Source organism: Podarcis vaucheri (genome assembly GCF_965113315.1).
Source record: "Podarcis vaucheri genome assembly, chromosome: 15".
NCBI lineage: Eukaryota > Metazoa > Chordata > Lepidosauria > Squamata > Lacertidae > Podarcis > Podarcis vaucheri.
The window spans coordinates 5640703-5664807 of record NC_138753.1 but is presented as its reverse complement, the minus strand read 5'-3'; the positions used below and the strand labels follow the sequence as shown (position 1 = coordinate 5664807).

General features: G+C 44.0%; 2 protein-coding genes and 1 long non-coding RNA gene across 20 annotated transcripts in view; 1 reads left to right on the top strand and 2 right to left on the bottom strand.

Moving 5' to 3' along the window:
* Positions 1-24105, top strand: part of TBX4 (T-box transcription factor 4) — a 126811-nt gene that overhangs the window by 70794 nt on the left and 31912 nt on the right. For 15 of the 18 annotated variants that reach the window (XM_082201831.1, XM_082201829.1, XM_082201828.1 and 12 more), the window contains 2 exons: positions 9508-9666; positions 13147-13241. In XM_082201831.1, the coding sequence (XP_082057957.1) occupies positions 9508-9666; positions 13147-13241 (254 nt within the window). Of the gene's footprint in view, positions 1-9507; positions 9667-13146; positions 13242-19756; positions 20295-22789; positions 22873-23646; positions 23793-24105 lie in introns of those variants that run through there. The other 3 variants (XM_082201825.1, XM_082201826.1, XM_082201827.1) reach the window with 3 other exon arrangements.
* The window catches only part of BRIP1 (BRCA1 interacting DNA helicase 1), a 313915-nt gene continuing 307571 nt past the window's right edge, over positions 17762-24105 (bottom strand). The window contains exon 25 of the mRNA XM_082201664.1: positions 17762-19052. Within this exon, the coding sequence (XP_082057790.1) occupies positions 19015-19052 (38 nt within the window). The 3' untranslated portion in view covers positions 17762-19014. The remainder of the gene's footprint in view (positions 19053-24105) is intronic.
* On the bottom strand, positions 22717-23505 carry LOC309520355. Its single transcript, XR_014214230.1, has 2 exons — positions 23437-23505; positions 22717-22860 (listed from the first exon to the last, which is right to left on the bottom strand). It is a non-coding gene; the product is annotated as an uncharacterized lncRNA (long non-coding RNA).

The window sequence follows — 24105 nt, the reverse complement described above, 5'->3', positions numbered from 1 at the left end:
CCCAGGGTAGAATCAGGAGTAAGGGGCTTCAAACCCACTTGCTCAGAAATAGAATGTGAGGAATGCAACCCAATCCTGCACATGCTTACTCTAAGGTAAACCGCCCTTAAGTTCAACGAGACCTCTGAGGAAATTTGCACATAGCTGTGCAGCTTTGACCTGAAGGAAAATGAGTTTAGGTTTGGAAGGATGAAGTCTCAGTCGCCAGATTGAGATGGGAAAAGGCGTTCGTAAAGAGATCTGATTGATGCCCACAATATTACTATTTATCCATTATGGGAAGCCTTCCCCAACAAAATTAAATCTTCCAGTGGCAGAAAATAATCACATATTTTCATAACTAAGAGAAAAAGATAAGAATCTGAATGTGCTGGGAAAGGTAGAGAAACTACCAGTCAGTCTCTTGCCATTCAAAAAGTAAATCTACTTAGGAGTAAATTCCTTTGATTTCTCAGTAAGCCTGGAAGCCTAAACACCCCCTTGCGTGTTTACACAGAAGTAAGTGCCACTGAGTTCAATAGGACTTGCAAGTTTACAGACAGGTTTCAGTCAGCATCACTGAAAATTTTGCTGAATTCAATGGGACTTCTAAATCAATGTGCATAGATTTGCAGCCTCTTTTGGACTTAACTTTTGAGTAAGCATTCATAGGCTCAGGCTCTAAATGTGCTAAGGGGAGTAAGTCTGAACTATTGAGAAAATAACTTGTAAGTAAACATGCAGAGGATTCTGTTGCACGTGTGAGAAAAGTGATGCTCAAACTCACTTTCTAAGACTGCAGTCCTAACACACCCTGCTTTGTTACTCCTAAGTAAGCATGCATAGGAATCTAGTTGCATTCAGCATACTTAAGCCAAAATTTCTAACAGGCTCCAGTTTGAGACCCTCCCCTTCCTTTTTTCAGTGGGAACAGCTGCAGCCCAGCTTAAGTAGTTTTTTGGGGGTAGCTGTGGGGGGGGGTTGGGGGGGAGAGGAGGAGTCTTTCCTTCCTGCCTCTCTGCTGCTGCCCCTAACTTGAATATTGCCCTCATATGTTAATTCAAAGCTAGCCTACCTGAATGCCCTCTTGTATTTGCTGTTTATTCCCCAACACTACAGGGGAAAAAAAATCATGCAGTCGAGGTGTATCATTTCTGAATTTATGTTCCTTAGCTTAGAAGACCTCTATGTCTGTGACCCAGTTTGCTGGCATCTGGGGGTGTGGGAGATGCTTTTAAAAATATCCTTCAAAGCCAAGGAACGATTTGGGTACCCTCTTGGGAAATCAGGGGTAAAGGGAATTTTAAAACTGTAATTTCTTTACAATGCAGGACAAAATTAGGAGAATCTGTATAAAGTTGAAGGGCGATGTGAAAGGAGGAACTCTTTTGCATGTACATGGTGCTTTTGCATCTCACAATGCAGGTCTCACAAGTCTGATATCATTCCCAAAGTCAATTTGCCCGGAGATAACAATGGGACAAAATAACCCGAGCCCTACTTGAAACTCTTAAAAATGGTTGGCTCCAGTCGAGCTAAACTTAAATCCCGGTGACTATACAAAAATCAGAAGTAGGCATGCTCATCTGTTAGGAAAAATCCAGAATTTACAGTCAGGTAGTATCTTATTTTGAGGACCAACTAAAATGCTGCAAAAAAACACACAACAAAACCTGGAACAAAACAAGCAAGCTTTTGAGCTATCCAGGACCCTTCTTCAACTTGCTCACTATTTTGTGGCATTCTTTTCAACACCCCTAATAACCACATTGCCTTCTGTGGCTTTTGACTTTGTAGTAATTGTTATTTTCTGCATGATGTTAACAGCCTTATCCTGTGCACACTACTCAGTGGGACCCCCTAGTAAGTGTGCTTAGGATTGTCGTGGAAGTCTCTCTGAAACCAATAGAACAAGTTAAGAGTAACTAAAATCTGGTTGCTTCCTTCAGTGGCATTTAGTAATGATGACCAGCCTTAGCTGGCTGGCAACTCTTAATCTGTCTCCAGATTTGGGAAGAGGCAAGGACAGGCATAGGCAAACTCGGCCCTCCAGATGTTTTGGGACTACAACTCCCATCATCCCTAGCTAACAGCACCAGTGGTCAGGGATGATGGGAGTTGTAGTCCCAAAACATCTGGAGGGCTGAGTTTGCCTATGCCTGGGCAGGGAGATTTGTAGAAAAACAATAGACTTGGTAAAATTTGGGAGGGTTATTTTTAATTGGTTAAGTCTGCTGAGCTGTTAATGGTAGTTTGATCTAAAGGCATAACCAGGTAATCATGTGTGTCTCCATAGTTGTGGAAACCTTCGTCTTGTACTTGCTGCTAAAAGAGCAGGAGCAGGCCAAGCCATTTTTTTCTGGTTAGTTGGCAAACCTAAGTGGAAGAGAGGTGAAAAACGGGGTCCATTTCTTTACGTTCCCAAGAACAGCCACTGGTATTCAGTTCATATGGGTCACCTCCTGAAGCTGTTAAAAATAAATAATTCCCAGACTGAAAAGAGATATTATTGTACAGCAAGTGCAATAATAGAATCAACACAGTTCATGTACTTAAAGGGAGAGGGGAGAAAGGTATTTCCAAGGAGATGTTAGAGGCTCAACAACACACACACCAGGTCTTCTGCTTTCCTCAAACCAAAGAGCATCTCTTCCTACCATATAATACTGCCACTGATGTTTTTCACCGAAGTCTTGAAAAACAGCTCATGTTCAGCCAGCGTACATTGATACAGAAAACGGAGGAAAAGTCCTGGAATTATAAAATTTTAAGGGGGTATTGGCATCGCCATTGGGTGGGCAATGATGCATCTCTGTAACTCTAACAGCTTTTCTTTAAAAACTACAACAACACATTTTATGCTATCTAAATTTGATTTTAGGGGAGGAAAAAATGGCATTGTTTGTTAGAATTTTGGTCTCTTGAACTTCCAAAGTATTTGAATTGGGGGGGGGGGGAGGAATCTCAAGGGCCATTATGAAAGAAGTTGCAAGAACTTAGTAAAAGACGCAAAGATAAAAAGCTATGTGTTGGCTCACTTTGGGGCCTACGGCTTATATCCATTAGGGAGTCTAGCCACTTCTGTTCCATGAGATTAGACTGAGCGAGTTCCCAACTGGCTTTGAACCAAAATGAATTTGGATACAATGTGAATCAAACAGGGTGTGTGTGTGTGTGTGTGTGTGTGTGTGTGTGTGTGTGTGTTGAGGATGCATGGGTAAATGATGTCATTTTCTTTAATACCTCGGCCCCCATCCCACTTTCTCTTCCCTGCTGTTTACCTAAGAGTCTCATAACGTTATTCCATTGATTTACTCATGTATCGCTGTGTGAGAAGGTGACCCCCCCCCCCAAATATCTAGGGCAATTCTCTTCCAACTATATTCCTTCTGGGATAAAACTGAGGCTCTTCAGCAGCTCAGCAAGGGTTCCTCAGTGAGAAGACCAGGCTTCCCAACATCTCTAATGCAACAGTGAGGTCTGATAGCGTTGGTTGGAGTGGTGGGTAAAATTAGAGTATGCCCCAAAATCCTTTGCAACAATTGCGGGGTGGGATAGGAGCACAGGGACGTAGGAAGTTGCCGCAGACTAAGTCAGACCACTCTTTCAATCCAACTCAGAATTGCCTGCTCCAGGAATAAGGAACTTGTGGCTCCTCCCAGGTGGATTGCAGCTCCCACCAGTCCCATTCAACACAGTTCATCGTCAGGGATGTTGGAAGCTGGAGTCCAGCAACATCTGGTAGGGCACAGTTTCTCCATCCCTGGTCTCTGCTGACTGATGGTGGCTTTCCTGGAGTTCAGACATGTGTCTTTTCCCAGCCCTACTGGGGGTATAGAGTATTTGGCTGCTAAACAGACTCCTCCTAGCTAGTGTGGTCCAAATAACCTAGGTGTTGGGATTTAGAGCAGGCAGACAAGGTTCCAAGGGCACAAAAGTGATGGGGTGGTGCAAGGGAAGGAAGGATGAGTCTGTTTAGCAGCCAAACACTTTGCCAGGCCACCAGAAACAGATGCGTGGGCCAAATGTGACCCATGGACCATGGGTTCACCACTGCTGCTCTATCCCACACAGAATTCTTCAGACCAGGGGAACCCAAGCTAGAAGCAGCAGCTATACAGTATAGGGCCACCTCTTGGTCCTCGGCCTGATCAAGCTGCAGTAATTAGCTCTTATGTAGAGCATCTGCTTTGCATCCTGGATATCCTAGGTTCAATCCCTGGTACCTCCAGGTAGAGTTAGGAATATTCGTGTCTGAAATCTTGGAGAGCTGTGGCTGCTGATCAGTGTAAACAGTGTTCAATGACCAGTGGTCTGACTTGCGTATAAGGCAGTTTCTAGTGTGTTTATGTACCTGTATACCATGGGACGCGGGTGGCGCTGTGGGTTAAACCACAGAGTCTAGGACTTGCTGATCAGAAGGTCAGCAGTTCGAATCCCTGTGACAGGGTGAGCTCCCATTGCTCGGTCCCTGCTCCTGCCACCTAGCAGTTCGAAAGCACCTCAAAGTGCAAGTAGATAAATAGGTACCACTCCAGCGGGAAGGTAAACAGTGTTTCCATGCACTGCTCTGGCTCGCCAGGCTTAGTCATGCTGGCCACATGACCCAGAAGCTGTACACCGGCTCTCTTGGCCAGTAAAGCGAGATGAGCGCCGCAACCCCAGAGTCGGCCACGACTGGACCTATTGGTCAGGGGTCCCTTTACCTTTACCTATACCATGTTAGCTGCTGGGAATCACAAGTGAGAGAGTGCTCCTGTCCAGCTTGTGGGTTTCCTATGAGGGCTGCTGTAAGAAGAAAATGCTGGGCTTGATGGGCCTTTGGCTCAGATGCTTCTGATGTTCTTGTGGCTGAACACATTTGCTCACTTACGATGTTTGGGCAGTTCCCTGTGCTGTTTGTTCCTGCCTCACTTTTTACACCGTGTGGTTAGGATCATAGTCTAAAGCTGCATAGTATACTTTAGCTATACAATGTTGGGGGTGAGTGAGCTGGTAGTTAGGAGAGGGCATTCATATGTGCAAACCCATCTCTTCTTCATTTGTGGCACCAAGGAACGAATCTCGTGTGAAGGGCTGCAACTCAGTGACAGGCCTCGGGTTCAACCCCAGGCATCTCTAGGTAGAGCAAGACCCCTAGTCTGGAACCCTAGATCAAGTCATGGCTGACTCTGGGGTTGCGGCGCTCATCTCGCTCCCGGGTCATGTGGTAAGCATGACAAAGCCGCTTCTGGCGAACCAGAGCAGTGAACGGAAATGCCGTTTACCTTCCTGCCAGAGTGGTACCTATTTATCTAGTTGCACTTTGACGTGCTACGAACTGCTAGGTTGGCAAGTCCTAGGCTCTGTGGTTTAACCCACAGCGCCAAGGCAGGTCTTTATGTTCCTATGAATGGCAATGGATCAAGACACTGAATTTTCAAATTTCAGAGTTGGAAGGAGGTATTGAAGACTATTTAGTCCAATCCCCTTGCTCTGTGCAGGAATCTTGCCGCTACAAAACTGCCCAGCCAGGCTCTACAAACGAAGCCGGCCTATGCCACTGGTCTGTCTGGCTTAGTATTGTCCCTACACTGACTGGCAGTGTCTCTCCTGGGTTCCTGATAGGGGACGTTGCCACCCCTACCCAAAGATGCAGAGGATTGAACCCAGGACCTTCTACACACAAGGCATCTGCTTTGCCGCTGAGCTACATCTCTTCTCATATTCTGCTCATCCAGGGCCTGGAGCAGCTTAATTAATAAATGTATTATGCAACAACCCCCAAAATACCACATTAAAAACAATGCAGCAAGGAGCAACACTAAGGCAAGCAATCAGCTTTTGGTTTTGCTTGGGTTAGAACGAGGGATTGGGGAGAAATTCATTCGGTTCACTTTTTAATGCAAACACTTATCATTTGTGCTTCCTGGACCAATGCACATACCAAAATGCAGCTACACTTAGAACTTCTCCCTATTTTTTGATGCAGTCCTCCAATCATTTTTTCCCCTTTACAGAAAAAGCACATGTTGGGGAAGACTGTGGACAAAACTATATATCAGTGAAAATAATGTATAAAAATGCATTACTGCCCTGGGAAATTGCTTGCAGAAAAATGGGCATTAGGAGAAATGGCTTTGCAAAATGCGTATCGATTTTCATGCAGAATTATTATTATTTTTAAAAAAGGCACGCTGGCAAGCTGATGTGGGATTGGGACAAACTGATTATAAGATTGGAAAAACGAGAAACCAAAATTGATGGATCCTAGCTAGAACTGGACCTTGGGAATTTGTGGTTTAAAAAGAGGTGCCAAACCTCAAGCCTTCCTGGATGGAGTTAAGATTAATTTATGCCAAATGGGATCCTCAAGCTGTCAGTGGTCATGTCTGGGAAACTCTTCCCTCTCATAGAGTCTGACCTGACTCGCAAGCAACCCACCATGCTTGGCAAAGGCCACCAGCCATGTATGGTTTAGAATCATGGAATCACAGAGTTGGTAGGGACTGCAAAGGTCCTCTAGTCCTGCAATGCAGAAATCTTCACTAAAGCATCCATGACAGATGGCCAGCCAACCTCTGCTTAAAGAGCTGCAATGAAGAAGAGGCCACCTCCTTCTGAGGGAGTCTATTCTACTGTCAAACAGCTCTTACTGTAAGAAAGTTTTTCCTGGTTTTCAGTCAGAACCTCCTTTCTTGTAACTTGAAGCCATTGGTTCGGGTCCTACCCTATGGAGCAGAAGAAAACAAGCTTGCTCCATTCTCCATGTGACAGCCCCTCTAAGTCTCCTCTTCAACAATCTAAACATATCAAATTCCCATAGCCGTTCCTCATAAGGCTTGGCTTCCAGACCCTTGATCATCTTGGTTGTCCTCTGCATATGTTTTAGCTTCTCAATATCCTTTATAAATTATGGTGCCCAGAACTGGACACAGGACGTGGGGTTTGACCAAGGCAGAATGTAGTGGGATTATTACTTCCCTTGATCTGGAAACTAATCTGTTGATGCAGCCTGGAATAGTATTAGGGTTTGTTTTTATGCTGCTGTATCACACTCTTGATTCATATTATGCTTATGGTCTATTAAGACCCCAACAACCTTTTCACACGGATCACTGGAAAGCCAGGTGTTCCCCATCTTATATTTGTATAGCTGGTTATTCCCACCTAAGTGTAGAACCTTGCATTTGTCCCTATTGAAATTCATTTTGTTAGTTTTAGCCTAGTTCTCCAGTCTATTAAGGTCATCTTGAATCCTGATTCTGTCCTCAGCAGCAATGGCCACCCTCCCAGTTTGGCATCACCTGCAGATTTAATGAAAATAATAATAATAATAATAATAATAATAATAATAATAATAATAATAATAATATTTATACTCCACCCATCTGGCTGGGTTTCCTCAATACCTTCATCCAAGTCCTTTGTAAAGATGTTGAACAATAACAGGCCCAAGACAGAACCCTGTGGCACCCAACTTGTCACCCTTTTTAGCATGATGAGGAACTGTTAGTGAGCACTCTTTGGGTTGGGTCAGTCAACCTGCTACAAATCCACCCAACAGTTACCTTGTCCAGCCCACATTTTACCAGCTTCTTCACAAGAATATCATGAGGGAAGTTGTCAAAGGTCTTACTGAAATCAAGATATATTATGCCCACAGCATTCCCCTGATCCACCAAGCTTGTAACTCTATCAAAAAAAGAATTGAGATTCATCTGGCATGACTTGTTTTTGATAAACCCATGCCCACTAGGTATTTTGAGTTTGAGTCTGGGCTTGTAGGAACAGGGTTGGATGAGTGGTGGTTGACAAGTACCTGGCTGGCTGTAAAACATGTCTACACATTGCAGAGACCTGCCCTTATACCAGGTTGTGTGGTGGATGTGGCTGAACTGTGGCTTTTGAAGTGAAGGTGTTTGTTCACAAACTCTTTTCTTAACAGTATCAGGGCTGTGTTCACCTATTTACATTTAAGGCCTAAACTATAGACTTTGGGAATGGGACACCCCCCGCCACGATTGCCATTCTTTGGGATTGAGTGCTGGTGTTACCACTTTCCCACTTTCCCTCTCTTCCTCCACTTCATTAGGACTCAGCCTGGGTTCCTCGTGGAGTAAAGTTGGGCACGATCTCAGAAATAAGGCCAGATTAATGATGTTTCTAATTCATTCTATGGATTTGGGCTCGGGTTTCACTGCAGCCACGTCTATGGTTTTGTTCTGTGGAATTTTCCCTGTGTAAAAAGGTCTGTCCAAAATTCTTCTCGACTCAGGATAGAGTGGCCGTTCCTGTAACACCGGAAAAGACCGCCATGTTTTTAATGTTGAGGAAAATGTGATGCTGGCAAGCCTAGCGTGGGAATAGAATATTCTTCATAATGCTGAAGAGTTTAGAGATGGGACAAGATAAGAGAGGGCAGAAGGAAATGAACTCAGCGGCAGAACAAAGTTGCATTAATTTTGAACCAGTTCAGATGTTATGGTTTCTACCAAATAGCCCACCAAGCTCTGCATTTCTTCATCCTACACCTGCTTCATATGTGGGTTCCTTGTTTTAAAAGGGTCATATATATATATATATATATATGCTTTCAATTCTCATGTCCTATTTGAGGTGAACATTGCAATCATCAAAACCCACTTTTCTGAGACCAAGTTTTTTTGATTCCTGTATCATCAATAATTACCTTATTTCAGATTAACTTTATCGCATCTGTCAAAGTCAGCTCTCTATCCTATGAAAGATTTGCCCACAATAAACGGACAAATCATATATATATATGATTGCAATGTTCACCTCAAATAGGACATGAGAATTGTGACCCTGTGAGTTCTTATCTAGGTGAGATTTTTAATATATAAGGAAGGTGAGCTCCTCTCTCCTTGCAGATGTTGGGAGCCCTGGGAAAATTACATTTCCCAGTATGTTGCTTGCATGTGGCTTGCAGCTGCAGCAACCCAGTGCCAGAAGGAGTGGGAAACTTTCCTTCCTCTGCTGCTGGTGGAGTTACAGCAACAAGGTGGGAGAATGTGGGCAGCTGAGACTCGATTGTGCTCTTGATGACATTCAGGGGCTACAACAGGGTCTGATCTGGCTCAAAATTGGGCTTGGAATTAACTGAGCTGTTTATTTTTTACGGGGAAATTGTTCCGTTTTCTCCTCCTAATTATGAGCCTAAGTGGGGGAGGTGTTTCATTTAAGGTTCCACGGGGGTCTCTATTGTCTACAACAGAGATTTCCCATCCTGACTATAACAAACCTTTGGAGCTATATGGAATAAATAATAATAATAATAATAATAATAATAATAATAATAATAATAATAATTTATTTATACCTCGCCCATCTGGCTGGGTTTCCCCAGCCACTCTGGGCGGCTTCCAAAAGAATATTAAACTACAATAATCTATTAAGCATTAAACGCTTCCCTAAACAGGCCTGCCTTCAGAAGTCTTCTAAAAGTCTGGAATATTCACTTGTGGAATTTGAGAGGAAATTACCCAACTGACTGAAAACCCCTTGTTTGCCTTTTTTTTTTAATAGGAAATGCTCCAGGAGAAAAGTTTGTCTGAGCCGGAGGATGGATTTGCTGCGCCCCAGGCCCCTGGCCATTCTGAAACCACAACGGGTTCCCCTGTTCTGGGTGTAGCGGGAGTCAGCAGTACGCCTCTGAACAGCCCCCAGGGTCCAGATCCAGAGCAGGTATGCAGCATGTTTAAATGAGTCTGTTTAGGCATGGTGTGGAGAAAGTGGATAGAGAGAGGTTTCCCCCATCCTTTCATAATACAGTGGTACCTTGGTTGTTGAACGGCTTGGCTCCTAAACAAATCGCCTCCCAAACGCCGCAAACCCGGAAGTAAGTGTTCCGGTTTGCGAAAGTTTTTCGGAAGCCAGATGTCCGACGCGGCTTCCACGGCTTCCGATTGAGTGCAGGAAGCTCCTGCCACCAATCAGAAGCCACACCTTGGTTTTCGAATGGTTCCAGGAGTCGGAATGGACTCCTGGAACAGATTAAGTTTGACAACCAAAATACCACTGTACTAGAATTCACACCCACACAATGATTTCTGACAGATTCAGGACAGGCAAAAAGAGAGTACTTCACACTGGGCGCAATTAAACTATGGAACTGCTCCCATAGGAGGAAATTATAGCCACCAACTTGTATGGCTTCAAAAGAGGATTAGACAGATTCACGGAGGATAAAGCTATCAGTGGCTACTAGCCAATGTGTCTATTTGGTTTTGTCTGCTTAAAGCAGTTGTTCCAAAACACAAATGTAGTTGTTAAAGTCTCCTGTGCACCAAAATCGCCTTCCCAATGGAGGAGGCTGCCCTGTAGTATCTCTGCATAACTTAATGCTCTGTGGCTGCTTCTGCTCAGCCTCTGCTGGAGGTAAGGAATTCCACGGTGTCTGTTTCGAGTGTGATTAGCTCATTGGGTTGTTCCAGTGCAGAGGCTCCAAAGATTGGTTCTCTTTCAGAGATGATCACATGTTGGTTCTCTGCATGAGTGATGGCTTTGTGCTTTCTTCTTTCCTCCAATGAGCCTCTGTTGGTGGCAGGCCGTTTTGTTGCAGCTCTGCGTTGGGTGTGGATCGCTCCATCACTCCCAGTGTAGAGATGTGGCAGAACGGTTGGTCCTCAGAGGAGGCTGCCTGTTGCTTCTCTGCATGTTCTGGGCTTAGATCTCTATGGACAATTCTTAGGGGTCATAATATATTTATTTATTGTGTTTATATCCCACCTTTCCTCCAAGGAGCTGACAGTGCCATACACCATTATCTGCCATTCATTTTATAATCACAGCAACCCTAATACAGTGGTACCTCTGTTTATGAATGCTTCTGGTTACAGACGCTTCAGGTTACGAGCTCCGCTAACCCAGAAGTAGCTGCTCCTGGTTGCGAACTTTGCCCCAGGATGCGAACGGAAATCGTGCGCCGGAGGCCACATTAGCGAAAGCATGCCTCAGGATAAGAATGGTTGCAGCCTAAGAATGGACCTCTGGAACGAATTAAGTTCGTAAGCAGAGGTACCACTGTAGTCAGGTTATAGTTTGAGATCTATGGGGACAAGGTCCATGGTCACCCAAGTGTTCTGCATGGCTGAGAGGGAATTTGAAGACATGTCCTCCTTCCCCCCTCCACGTTTGACACACGGTAACTCACTGTACTGGCTCCCAGGATTTACAAGAATGGAGTATTTTTAATTCACTTTTTTTTGGGGGGGGCAAACCCTGGCTTAAAAACCTGTACCATCTTCCTTGTTTTTGTTTGGTTTTAACCATGTGGTTTGTTTGCTAACCTTGCTAGAAAAAAACAGTTCTGACCACACAGTAGTATTATATGCCAAATTATTTATTGTAATCACATTTTTTGGGTTGTTGGTTTTGTTTTTTTCTTTAAAAAGAGAGTTATAGATCCTGCCATTTTTATGCAATAATTAAATGTAATTGTGTACTTTTCTGCCAAAAGGGGGAGAAAGATTGTAAATTTCCTTGCAAATCCACCCTGGCTCCTGATTGGCTAAATCTGTTTAGTAAGTGTGTTTTTATAAAGTGTTGACAACTTTCCTGAATCAGAATTATAACCAGTCGTATAATAATAAAGCTGAGAGGTGAAACTGAGAGGGAGCCTGCATTTGCTCCTGAAATTATATTTAAAAAACCCCCAAACCAGTTGTGTTATAAATTCAACATGCATTTAAGTAATAACAATTATGCCTCAAGCCCTGAAGCTCAGTTTTAACTCTTGTTTGCTCTGATGATTGATAGCTGATTATTTGTGGAGGGAGGGGGAGGAAAAGCAAAGACAAATTACCAGCAGATTATGAAAAGTCAAAGAAAATTGATCTTAAAGTAAAATACAAGTCACCAGGGAAATTAAATGGAGGGAAATTCAGATTTCAGTGAAGTCAACCAATGAGAGGCTTCTTTTGGTCTTTGGTCCATCTAGTCAGCTGATTAGATCTGGTTAGTGAGCTATAGACTCTATAGGTGGCCTCAGGTTGAGCCTCTATCTTCACAACATCAAGCTTTCCTACCTACCTGAAAAGGTAACTAAGCCTCGCTTAATGTGGTTGGACTTTTCAGTAAACATGTGCAAACTGTACAGGCACTTGCTTTTAATTCCAAGAGATATTCTTAAGGGTGTGAATTTTTTTAAAAAATTATTAGAAAGGACCACAGACACCTCTTTTACCCCAGGCCAGACTATTTTGTCCATCTAACTCAGTTTTGTCTGCCCTGATTGGATGAAGCTCTCCAGGGTCTTTCATTCAGAAGTCTGTTTCATCAGCTGCCACCTGATGCTTAAAGTAAATAAATAACAACAAATGAAAACGGGGTGATAGGAACCAAACCAGGGGACTTCTGTATGCAGTGCTTAAAATGGCACTGACGGCAGGCAAAATTAGAGACATAGGGGTAAGCAGGGAAGCTTGTAGAAACAGCAGACTGGGATCGAGTGCTGTGGGATCTTCTCATTGCCACGAGTTTGCAGTGGTTGAAAAAGTCTGCTGGTCACATATTGAAGTGACACAAGGGCATTTGCTGTGTACTTATGACGATGACTGTGGGGCAATGTGTGCAATCCTATCCTCCAGTCTCTGTTTTCACACCAGAGCACTTCTTGCGTTGAGTTGATGCACTTATCCGCCCCTCCCCCCGCTGCCACTTCAAACTGTCCCATGAGTCAGGGGTGGAGTGGGTGGGACTGCATGTATCAAGCTGGGGTTGGCATGCACAGCCCCACACCCACTACCTCAGGGGGGGAAACCTCTGGTCTGTGGGTGTAATTGAGTCCTCCTAGGCCTCCCCATTTGGCTATTTCAGTGAAGCCACACCCACCAACCCTACATATAGGAACCAGGTGTGGGGCGGGTTAAGACCTGGCTCAGCCTAAAGGCAGGCATCACTGATCAGCTGATGTGTGGCTCCTGCCCAGGGCTTTGCTAGACTCAAGTAACAGCTGAGCCTGCATGATTTGGGAGTAATTCCAGAGCAGTCAGCCAGGTAGCCTGGCCTTTAGTTCACAACAAAATCCAATTTTGTTTCTTCTCTTTACTGAATGGTCTGGCCTAACCGACTTTCCTCAGTAGCTGTGTTTTGTTTGACTTTTCTCAGTTTACGTTTTTGTGGCTTTCTCACTTCTTCTTTTTTTGTTTGACTGACTTGTTGAAGACCATTGAGAACATCAAGGTGTACCTGCACGAGAAAGAACTATGGAAGAAATTTCACGAAGCTGGCACAGAAATGATCATTACTAAAGCTGGAAGGTAGGTTTCTAAAATCCTGTCATTTTTAAATGTGTGTGTGTCCTTGTGTATGTCTGTCTGTGTTCTATTTAGTTGAGCTCTGGATCCTTGCGCCAATGACCTCTTTGAAATTCTCCACTATAATTGCGGATAGAGGATTCTATTCAATGTTAGTCCTGCTCAGAGTAGATCAATTGAAATGAGTGAACCTGACCTAACTTGGGTCCATTAATCTCAATGGGTTGACCGAGTATGACTAACACTGGAGAAAGCCCAGACAACTTGTGGGGGAGAGGCAGGGGCGTGGTGGTCTGCGGCTATGGTGGGTTGAAAATCCGTTGCTATTTCTGCAGGAGAACATCAACACTATTCACGGGATTCATTTCCACTTGAGACATGGGACATATAAGTGAACATTGGCAATTTTCACTCCTGTTTCCATTTTCATCAGGATTCTCCCAATATCCGTACAACCAGGGGCAATATATCAACCTGGTACCAAATAGATTACCATCCTAATTCTTGCCCCTGGTGGTCACAAGCCTTGATTATCCATATTCACTATGGACACTCCTTGTTTGATTTTACTTGTTCAAATAACACCAAGGAGTGTCCATGGTGGATATGGATAATCAGGGCTTCTCCAACTTGTTTGGTGAACTGATGACATGGAAAAGAGAAGCGATCGCGGTTGATTTTTAAAGATTGGGGGTGTGATACAAGGGAGGACTTGCGTCCCAGCAGCTACAATCGGCTTTGGAAACGTTATTCTTTCCCTTCCCTTTGAATGCATTAGAATGAGGCCAGCCCTATAAATTACCAGCAATTTATTGCTAGCGTCTACGTACTAGGTTCATTACTCCCTTGTAGGCTTGATCTGCGGGGGGATGTTGAAAAAGCAGAGCAACCTCCACGCTGCAAATGGGCACGCCGTTGTTGCCAAGAGCCTGTGATTTATAAAGTGGAAACATCTTTAAAATGCACTCGCTATCTTTTCAACGTTGGACTGTTTTTGTTACAGAAGGTGGGGCGGGGAAACTCAGAGCGATTATTTCATATTATAAGTGGAATCATCAAAAGATTAAACAAAAAGAAGTTTATGTTAACCAAGTTCCCTGAACTTTGCATAAAATGGGTTGACTCCTTAGTGGATAAAATATGGTGTGTAGAAGTATACAAGGGTTTGAACATCGCAGTGCATAAATCTGTGTGTTTTTCCAGTTCCAGAGTCTTTATTATGACTTTATTTTGGCATGCAGAATATCTTCTTTTTCTTTTAAAAAAATAGTTAATTGGAAATTATGCATTAGATGCAAACTCCAAAATGCATAATTTGCTGGCAATTTCTCTTGTGCTGATCTTATCAAAGTTAAACAATGAACTTGTATTTAAAACACATTTCTGAGTGGTTTTGCCCTTCTTTCCCGGAGATATCTGTTGGCAAAATCAGGCCGCTGACCTAGATCAGTGTCATCTGATGTGGCAAGGCTATTCAGGGCCCCGAATCCCAGAGGGGGCCCGAAATCAATATTCGTCCACGTTGCTTAAAAGAATTGGGTCCAGTAGATGCAATTTGAGTTGCGTGACTCAAATCATTAATTTATGGTGGTATCTATTTTGACAATCCTTATGTTTGAGAGTCGGTGCAGGTGTTGCAAAGGCGGAGCACCGCAGCAAGTTGACTGTTCTGCTGAAGAGCGTTTAAATTATTTCTACATATTGTCTCCAGAAAATGAGATTGCAAAGAAGCTCTATGTTAACGAAGCTGGATGTGAATAAGGCAACAGGGGTTATCAAGACCTCATTGCTGATTGCCAATGGCCCTCCACAACATTTCAAGCTTCAGGGCTTCAAAAACATAGGTCTGCCACAGTTCCTGTTAGGGAAAGGACTGCAGCCTGGCTATTGAGAATCTGCTTTGTGCAGTTACTGTGTTGCTGCTCCTCCTTTTAAAAAACAGGAGATGACATGGAATGAATTTTAGGAGCTTTTGCATGCAAAGTAGTGAGCCCATCCCAGAATTTGCTGGCTCACAGATTATTCTGCTTGGAGCGGTGAGGTTCACCATTGCAGAAGCAAGATTTTTGCAAGTCAGGAACGGCATGCAAAAATAAATCAAAATGCTGTATGTGATGGAGGCTGTTCTCTGGTGCAGTGTTTCTGTTCCACACCCCCTGCTCTGTTGGTGGGCTGAAAGCTGGTGGGACAACTTACCCTCGATGGCTGGGTCCTCTCTGAACAGCATCCTTTAAGGCTTATTGATTTTAAGAGACCATCCCTTGGCCCCTAGGAGAACACTGGTTCTGTCTTTTATGGGAGCAATTAAAGTGGTTATGAAACAGAGCAGGGTCGTTAACCGCGATCCCACTTCTGTGATATTTATAGGGCCCTTTTCAAGATTTACATTTGAATAAAATGGGAATCTAATTTTAGCTCTGTTATGGGTTTTTATTTTGGGGGGTGGGGGCGAGAATTTTGTCAATTTTGAGGTGTGGGTGGTGCACTGGGAGAGTCTAAAACCAGCCTGTAAAGCGACCAAACTCTGTTTCCCTCCTATGGTAATGGAAATGAAATCTTTGTTTAAATCTCTCGTGCAACGGTATGGGGTTAACTGTCCTTCCTGTGAGATGTGTGAGAGAATGTTCTAAATATTAAAAAAAAGAATTAGATGAGTTGTTATAAAAACATGTACCCAAATATAAAAACTCCCCCTTTTCCACATAACCTCCATGGCACTGCCACCAGATAAATCTCTTCGATCTGTCCGCAAGGCCACAGGTTCAGGGTTTCCTGTGTTTGGTGAAAAGTGGATTTGGGGCTGAAAAATGAACTAGCAAGGAGAACTCCCGCTGAACTTGCCTTGTTTGTTATTCTGGAGTAAGGATCTGGCCCAGGCTAATCCAGCACTTCAAAGAGGACGGCCCTCACTTTGTATATAGAACGTCATGGCAGAGAGTGGCGTGGTTGATAAGAGAAATTGGGGATGGGACGGTTTTGATGCCCTGGGAAAACGGGACCTTAGTGGGAAGTGCTTTGATCTTTTCTAAAGTATTTTCTGTAGGGTCATCTGCCTCTTTTTCTTCTTCCAAAAGGCCTCTGCTGACTCTTTGTCTCATACACGAAAGGCTTAGTATAATCTGTGCTTTTAAAGGGAGTGGGGATAAAAAAGAGAGGAGGCAACCTACATTTTCCACCAAGCAAAGCTTGCAGAATGCAAATTATAGCAATTTTTAGACATCATTGCTGAGGCTTTACTACTTCTGCAAGGTGGGGGAATGGGTTTGTGGGACAAAGAGACACTGAAAGCCTTGCCCCACTGGATTGCATCAGATTTTGTCCATACTGTTTCAAGCCCAGCTGTAAGGACTAGAAACTTGATGGTTGGTTTGTTTGTTTCAATGCAAATGGGAGAATGTTGAATTCTGCCCTCAATACTGATGTTCCGCAATTTTAGAACTACAGGTAACAGCTTAAGAAGTTCACGCCCATCTGGTGAATATAGGACTTTGGTCTTGGTGTAATAAGGTGAAATGGCTCTGTCTCTTCCTCTACCCCCCCCTCCAATAAAAATTTCAAAAAGTCGTGTTGCCAACAACATGCTAGATTTTGAATCCATATCCTCTCCAGTTATTTGATGGATGAAAATAAATAGTGACACACTCAAAACTTCAATTTTTCCACTTCTGAAATTTGAAGCAGCTTCTTTTTGTTTCTTTCAGTTTGTAGGCTCCCCCCTACAACACGGGAGTGCGCATGTTCCTTGTATTTCTTTGTTCTTAAAGCCTTGGGAAAGTTCTTCATTCAGCCACGTCCCCCCTCCAAAAAACATGTTGCAGTGAGAATTATTTAGCTACAATTCCTGTTTTGCAGGGGGTTGGTTTGGTGACCGGTAGGGTCTCTTCCAGTTCTACAATTCTATGACTCCACCATTGGCGCTAGATCTAAAGAACAGTAGTAAGTGGCGAAGTGAATTGGGCCAGTGTTACACTTGGTTTTCCAACATGGATGTCGCTGCTGGTAACCGAGAAGGAGGGGAAAGGCAGAAGGGGAGTCGGCTCAGTTCAGGCGCACCGTTGAGCGTCAGAATGCGTCTGCTGCACCTGAACTATGCCTCCCTTCCTTCCCTGGGTTACCAGCAGTGACCTCTGTGCATTGGGAATAATAATCATAATCATAATAAATTTATACCCCACCCATCTGGCTGGGTTTCCCCAGCCACCTGAGAAGCCAGGTAAACAATGCCCCCCTCCATCCAGTTCTGCCCTGCTGAGTGCTACTGCTAAACCATGGGCAAAACTAGGCTTTATTTCACCCTGGTCAAAGACCCAGTTTGCCACCCACCCTGTGCATTTATGTACACACACACACACACACACACACACACACACACACACGCCGGGAGTCTCAATGACACCCCTCTGGAGGCTTCACCCGGGGCAAAAAAACCTGGCTAGCCCCCCTGTAGCTACGGCACTAGCTAAACAATATTTCAACATTCTGGGTTTCTTTTGGGTCATATTAAATGGCACTCTGAAATGAAGTGAAGCATAATGGGCTTTATTTGACTCTTTTGAGCTAAAAATTGTCTTCTCGATCATAAGCGGTTGGACTTTAGTCTTTGCTTTTTCTTAGAATCTGAAGGTCCATCAGCTGTAACAAAGTGCAAAAAAGTGGCTTAAACAGATGGGTGAACATAGAATTAGGCAGTGGTTTCTGTTCCAACATGTGTTTGCCACAACAAGCACCGTTTACATTCTACTGCAGTTTGCTTTCTGCCAAATACTATGTTGTTCTTTTCACTATCTGCTGTATGACAAAGAACATACATAACTATTTATGTAGCTTACAACCATTTCAATGTAAAGGAAATGCCAAAACAATGTTTTAAAAAATCACCAATCAGGTATTGTTTGTGTACCTAACCGCCCACCCTCAACAATGATGTGAACAAATACTGATCACATTTGCTTGACTAATTTCCTTACCTGCACCAAATTCTACTTCCCTTTCCACTGGAATTATCCAACACCCCTACCTCCTATGGTGGGGAGACTGGAAGAAGAGACTCTGAAAGGATCTCAGGATTCTTTGCGAAGAACCATAGATCAGTGGGAGAGCACATGCTTTGCATGCGGAAGATCCCAGGTTCAGTCCCTGGCATCTCCAGGTCCCATCTGGAACCCTCAAGAGCTGGTGCTACTCATTGTAGACAACACTGAGCTAAATGGGCCAATGGGGCCAATTCTCTATATCACAGCTTCCTGTATTAAAGCAACCCTTAGTGCAGAACTCCAGGGACAGGAATCTTGTTTTATTTTCAGGAGACAAGTGGTAACTTGGTGGTAGAGCATCTGCTATGCATGGAGAAGTTTCCAAATTCAATCCATGGTATCTCCAGGCAGGGCTGGGAGAGACTTCCTGCCTGGAACCCTGGAGAGATGCTGCCAGTCAGTGCAGACAATACTGAGCTAGATGGACCAATGGTCTGACTAGGTATAAGCCAGCTCGCTATTTTCCTGAGAGGCTGTTGTCCAGTTCCCACATATAAGCACACCTGTTTTCTAAGTCCTGTTGCTCTTTCTGCCAATACAAGTATATATCTCTGTTGGTTGGGATGAGGGATTCTGCCACTTTTGTCATTGGCACTGCTGCTGACTCACTGGTTAGGGATGTTGTCCAAAACAAGCCAGAAATCCCTAGCCAAAAAGTCTAATACACATTCCTTCCTCCCCTACCAGATAAACTCTGTGATTCAAAGGCTGATCAATCTCTGGATGGACTTTTTGGCTTTATGTCAATAACCGCCAAACACAGCCAGGAACTGTAGGACTGCTAGAAGGAAAAAAAGGGAAAAAAAGAGAGGTTGATTTTTAAATAAATACAAATCCCCTAAGTGGTTTCTCCTCTAACAGTTAATTTAAAAGCCATTTGTGACTATCCAAATGTGCCCAGGACAAACTGAACTGAGGAGGGATCACTTCATTATCAGACCTAATAAGTCACTCTCACTTCATCGCTTAGCTATTTTAGCCCTGGCCTTTTTCTTAATTTTCTTTGTACTTGGCCACCAGCAGTGCCGTGTTCTACGCAGGACTGCCAAAGTGATCTGATTGCATAGAAAGACAGTCCAGAAACGTCTACAGCAACCTTCTCCAAACCAGTGTCCACCAGATGCTGTTAGACTACAACTCCCAGCAGCCAGCATGGCCAACAGTCAGGGATGATGGGAGCCGTAGTCCAAGAACATCTGTGAGGTGCCAGGTTGGGGATGGTTAATCTACATCATGCAATAGGCTCATTGGGAGCTATTTGAAGAGCAGTGGTGGTGTGGCATGGATTCAGCCTTTTCCTCCAAAGTAGAATAGATAGTCCTCAATTTGACGTCTCAGGGGTGGGGAATCTGCAGCTCTCCAGATGTTGCTAGATGCCATCTGCCATCAACCCCAGTCACAGTCTTAAGAAAATAAGAAAAGACTGCTGGATCAACAATGGAGACAGAACATAGTCATCAGGGCTAGTAGACATCAATAGCCCTCTCCTCCATTAATTTTGTCAAAACCTCTTTTAAAGCCATCTATGTTGGTGGCTATCAGACAGCCCTTCAGGTATTGGAAGGTGGCCACCGTATTTTCTGAGGAACATTGCCCTTATTACCCATTTCTAGTATAATGTTTTCATGTGCAAAAACACCCCCCTCCAAACAAAGGCCATGTAAGACCAGTCAGCCCTTCTCCTGCCCTAGAATTTATCCAGAATACTTTGCAGCTCACAGGGGTTCCCCACTGAGCAAATCAAATAGAAAGTAAGTCAATAATTTGACTTGGTAATCTATTTGTTTCCTCTGCTTACAAAACTCCCATTTCTTTGTATACTGATGGAAGAGAACATAGTTAGTGGGGTGGTGGGTTTTTCTGTCTCCCTTCTTTAGAATGTCAAGGCCAGCTGGAAAGCTTTGGATGTGACAGTTCCCCTCCATGCTGACATTTCATGGGGTTGGTGTGTAACAGCTGCCGCCTTCCCCAACTAATAAAGGAAGATGTGCATCTCAACATAGTCTAGCTCCATGAAGCCCAGGTGTGTAGTTTCTGATACAGAGATATATCTATATTTTTTTTTTTGGGGGGTCCTGCAAATGCTATAGCCTGACTGAAAACTCACCTGCAAACTTTTGGAGGTGTTCTGGTTCCCCCCCCTGCTCATAAGTTAGGGTGAAAGATTAAAGTTGTGGTGTCAACCTGGGAGGGGGCAACTACCACAAAACTTCCCAGTTATTGCTGAGTGAGCTCAGTCTGCTTTTCCTTTCCTTTGGCCAAAGTGTGGTTTGTACGGAATGGGGGATAAATTTGTTTGATCCTTCTTTTAATGTGAAACTGTGGCTTAGTCATGCTGGCCACATGACCCGGAAGCTGTCTACTGGCCGAGGGAGCCAGCGTTTGTCCACAAAGCGAAATGAGCGCCGCAACCCCAGAGTCGTCCGTGACTGGACTTAACTGTCAGGGGTCCCTTTACCTTTACCATATCCACACTTCCTGAACCAAAACAAATGATAACAGGACAGCATCCCCCCAGTTACCTGATAGAAGTAGTACTAGAAAATAAAAACATCATCGTGAACCCAGGAAGCTGCCATATAGCAAGTCAGCCAATTGGTCCATTTAGGTCAGTCTTGTCTACCACTGACTGGCAGCAGCTCTCCAGGATTTCGGGAAGGGAGTCTCTCTCCCAGCCCTACCTGGAGATGCCATGCAATTGAGTCTGCATGCAAGGCTGGGGCTCTATCACAGAGCTATGGCCCTTCACGGATTTTCCTCAGCAGACTGAGTTAGGAGGTGCAGGGCAGGCCCTGTGTTATATCCAACTGGTATAATTCCTTTTAATTCCATGCTGCTACCTGCTCACTAGGGACGTGGGTGGCGCTGAGGGTTAAACCACAGAGCCTAGGACTTGCCGATCAGAAGGTCGGCGGTTCGAATCCCCGTGACGGGGTGAGCTCCCATTGCTTGATCCCTGCTCCTGCCCACCTAGCAGTTCGAAAACACATCAAAGTGCAAGTAGATAAATAGGTATCGCTCCGACGGGAAGGTAAACGGCGTTTCCGTGCGCTGCTCTGGTTCGCCAGAAGCGGCTTAGTCATGCTGGCCACATGACCCGGAAGCTGTCTGCGGACAAACGCTGGCTCCTCGGCCTATAGAGCGAGATGAGTGCCGCAACCCCAGAGTCGGTCACGACTGGACCTAATGGTCAGGGGTCCCTTTACCTTTGTCTGACACCTGCTCACTTCACTCTCAAACAAATGCTGCCATGGAGCATCAGCAGTCCCAGCATGCGCTGTGTCAGTGTAGCAATGGGTGGACATGCACAGGTGATGCCTGCTGGGCTGTGGGATCCCGAGCTGGCTGCTACTCTGTCTCCAGGGCCTTTCTCAATATCCCAGTCTCTGTGGCACACTGGGAGAAAGCAGCGAGGCCAAAACAAGGCAGGCCCAGCCAGTCTAGCAACCACCAAGTCTCTTCATCCCTGTTCAGGAAATATGGGAATGGGGCTGGGGGCTGGGGTGTTTCTAGCCCTCCCTCCATCATAATTTGCCTAAAGGTAGAGCCAGACCCTCCAAGTGTCCCTATTTCCCAGGGACATCCCTGATTTAGAGAAGCTGACCCAGTTTCTGATTTGATCCTGGAATGTCCCACTTTTCCTTAGGATGTCCCTATTTTTGTTGGAGAAATGTTGGAGGGTATGGAGTTATCCAACCCTGAACCGTCTGAAAGCAATCCTGTATAGGGAAGTGTTTTTTTAAATGTTTTTATATATGTTGGAAGCTGCCCAGAGTGGTTGGGGCAACCCAGTAAGATGTGTGGGGTATAAATAGTAAAATTATCATTATGGAATGGGACGTCCCTATTTTCATCGGGGAAATGTTGGAGGGTATGGAGAGCTGCCCCTGCCTTTTCTATTCACTGTCTCTGTGCCATTCAAGAAGCCAGATAACCACATGACTTGCTAGCTGAGAAAACTGGAGAATGACTTCTATTATTATAGTCCGCTGCTTCAAAGGACAGACACCATTTTGGCCTGGGTGTGCAAGTTTTGGATGCTGCCAACCACAATTGGGTCGGATAGTTGCCCAGTTATCTCATTCCGCCTGTGCTTTCCTTTGTATGTTTCAATCAAGAAAGAGAAACATCTCACAAATTCAGTTTCTATCCAATTTTGATGACTACATTGCTACAACCTACTGGGGAGGTGGGATAGGCCGGGCTTTTGATCCATAGTGTCTCTTCCCACACAAATATATAAAACACACACACACACACTGTATTGCCCAAGCTTTTGATTGAAAGCCCCAGCAGTTGCCAAGAGGTTGAGAAATACATTTTCATTAAGAAAATGTAACTGTCAAGTCGCTGGCATGATGCTTGCAGACACCAAAAATGCAACAGCTAATAATCATGATGAAATGTCAATGCACGGCCAGAATTTTTCCTTTTTTAAAAAAAAAAAAACAAACCTTCATACCCAGGGCTTTTTCCTGGAAAAGGGTGCAGAAAATTGGCAAGATCCAGTGGCTCGTTGACCCAGCTTGATTTGTGAAGCCAAATGCTACCAAAGGCAGTTACAGAGTAGCTTGCAACTTAAGCAACACCTAAGATCAGATGTGAGTTCTAATTTGTTATCCTTTCAAAGAATTTCGGCTGTATATATTATGGTAGGGGCTTCACTGCACTCTATTTATTTTAGAGGGCTATTCTAAAGAACATTATAAACTCTGACTTGTCTACTCTATATGAATTCCATATGCTAAAGCTTAATTTTAAATGCCATTAAAAAGCACTTAACATTTACAGTATATCAGATCTCTGCTCCTTTAGCAGCTTGGATGTGCTACAGTTTGGAAAATGTTCGGTAGGCAAAAGACAAAAAAGAGCCCTTTAGAAGTCGGGCTCATAAATATCCTAGTAGAATCTTCCAGTGCTGTGTTTAAAATTATACTGAACAAACTTCTAAATACCCAACTTTTTTTCCTTTTTAACCCCTGTTCATTTTTGGGTATAAGCTTTTTTTTTTAAGGCCTAATTTAAAACAAAACAAAAATAAAATAAACCTTGGCTTTAAAATTAGATTCTTTCTGTAGCATTTCTCTCATCTCCCTCTAAAAAGTGTGAATTAGTCTGTATATTTGCAAACTGAAATATGCTACTGTATTTATACAGGTGCTTACCTGTGTCCCAAGGTTAAGAGAAGGGCACAGCTTATGAACAGAAATCAAAGATGGCTGGGGGTTTTTTTTGGTAAACCGCCCCCTTTTGAGCTCAAACTAATTACATGGTAAACACCTGGAATTTATGCAAGGGTATTAGAAAGAGCTGATTCAAAGGTCTTCTAAAAGGAACCCATTTTGTGGATTTTTGCCCAAGCGGTTACAAAATGGCTGCTCTGACGACAAGGATCATTCACCCCACAGACAGAGACTGTTCTTCTGTCACCAGGACTTGTCTTTCTTTCTTGTTCATTTACTAATACAAATCTCTATTTATGAGGAGGATAAGACTATCAAGCCCAATGGTGTTGTGACAGGTACCCCACTGCCATCTTTTTTGAGGAGGAATTTGAGAAGAAGCTGAGGGAAATGTTTTATTTTTCTTAGGTGGAGAACTGAGGGAAAAGGGATATCTTGAGGGAGAATTTTACACCATTTCTGTCAACCAGTTTCTGGTTTAGGGAGCACTTGACGGGGGGGGGGAAGGTGTATTTGATAACACCACATTTCCCCAAGTCTTTGAATCTCGCATAGAAATGTTTTCAAAATGCTCCTAGAGTGCTTCATGGGAAATTATTGAAGAGATATATATGACTGCAAAGCACTATGTAATAACAGTACTCAGCTTTT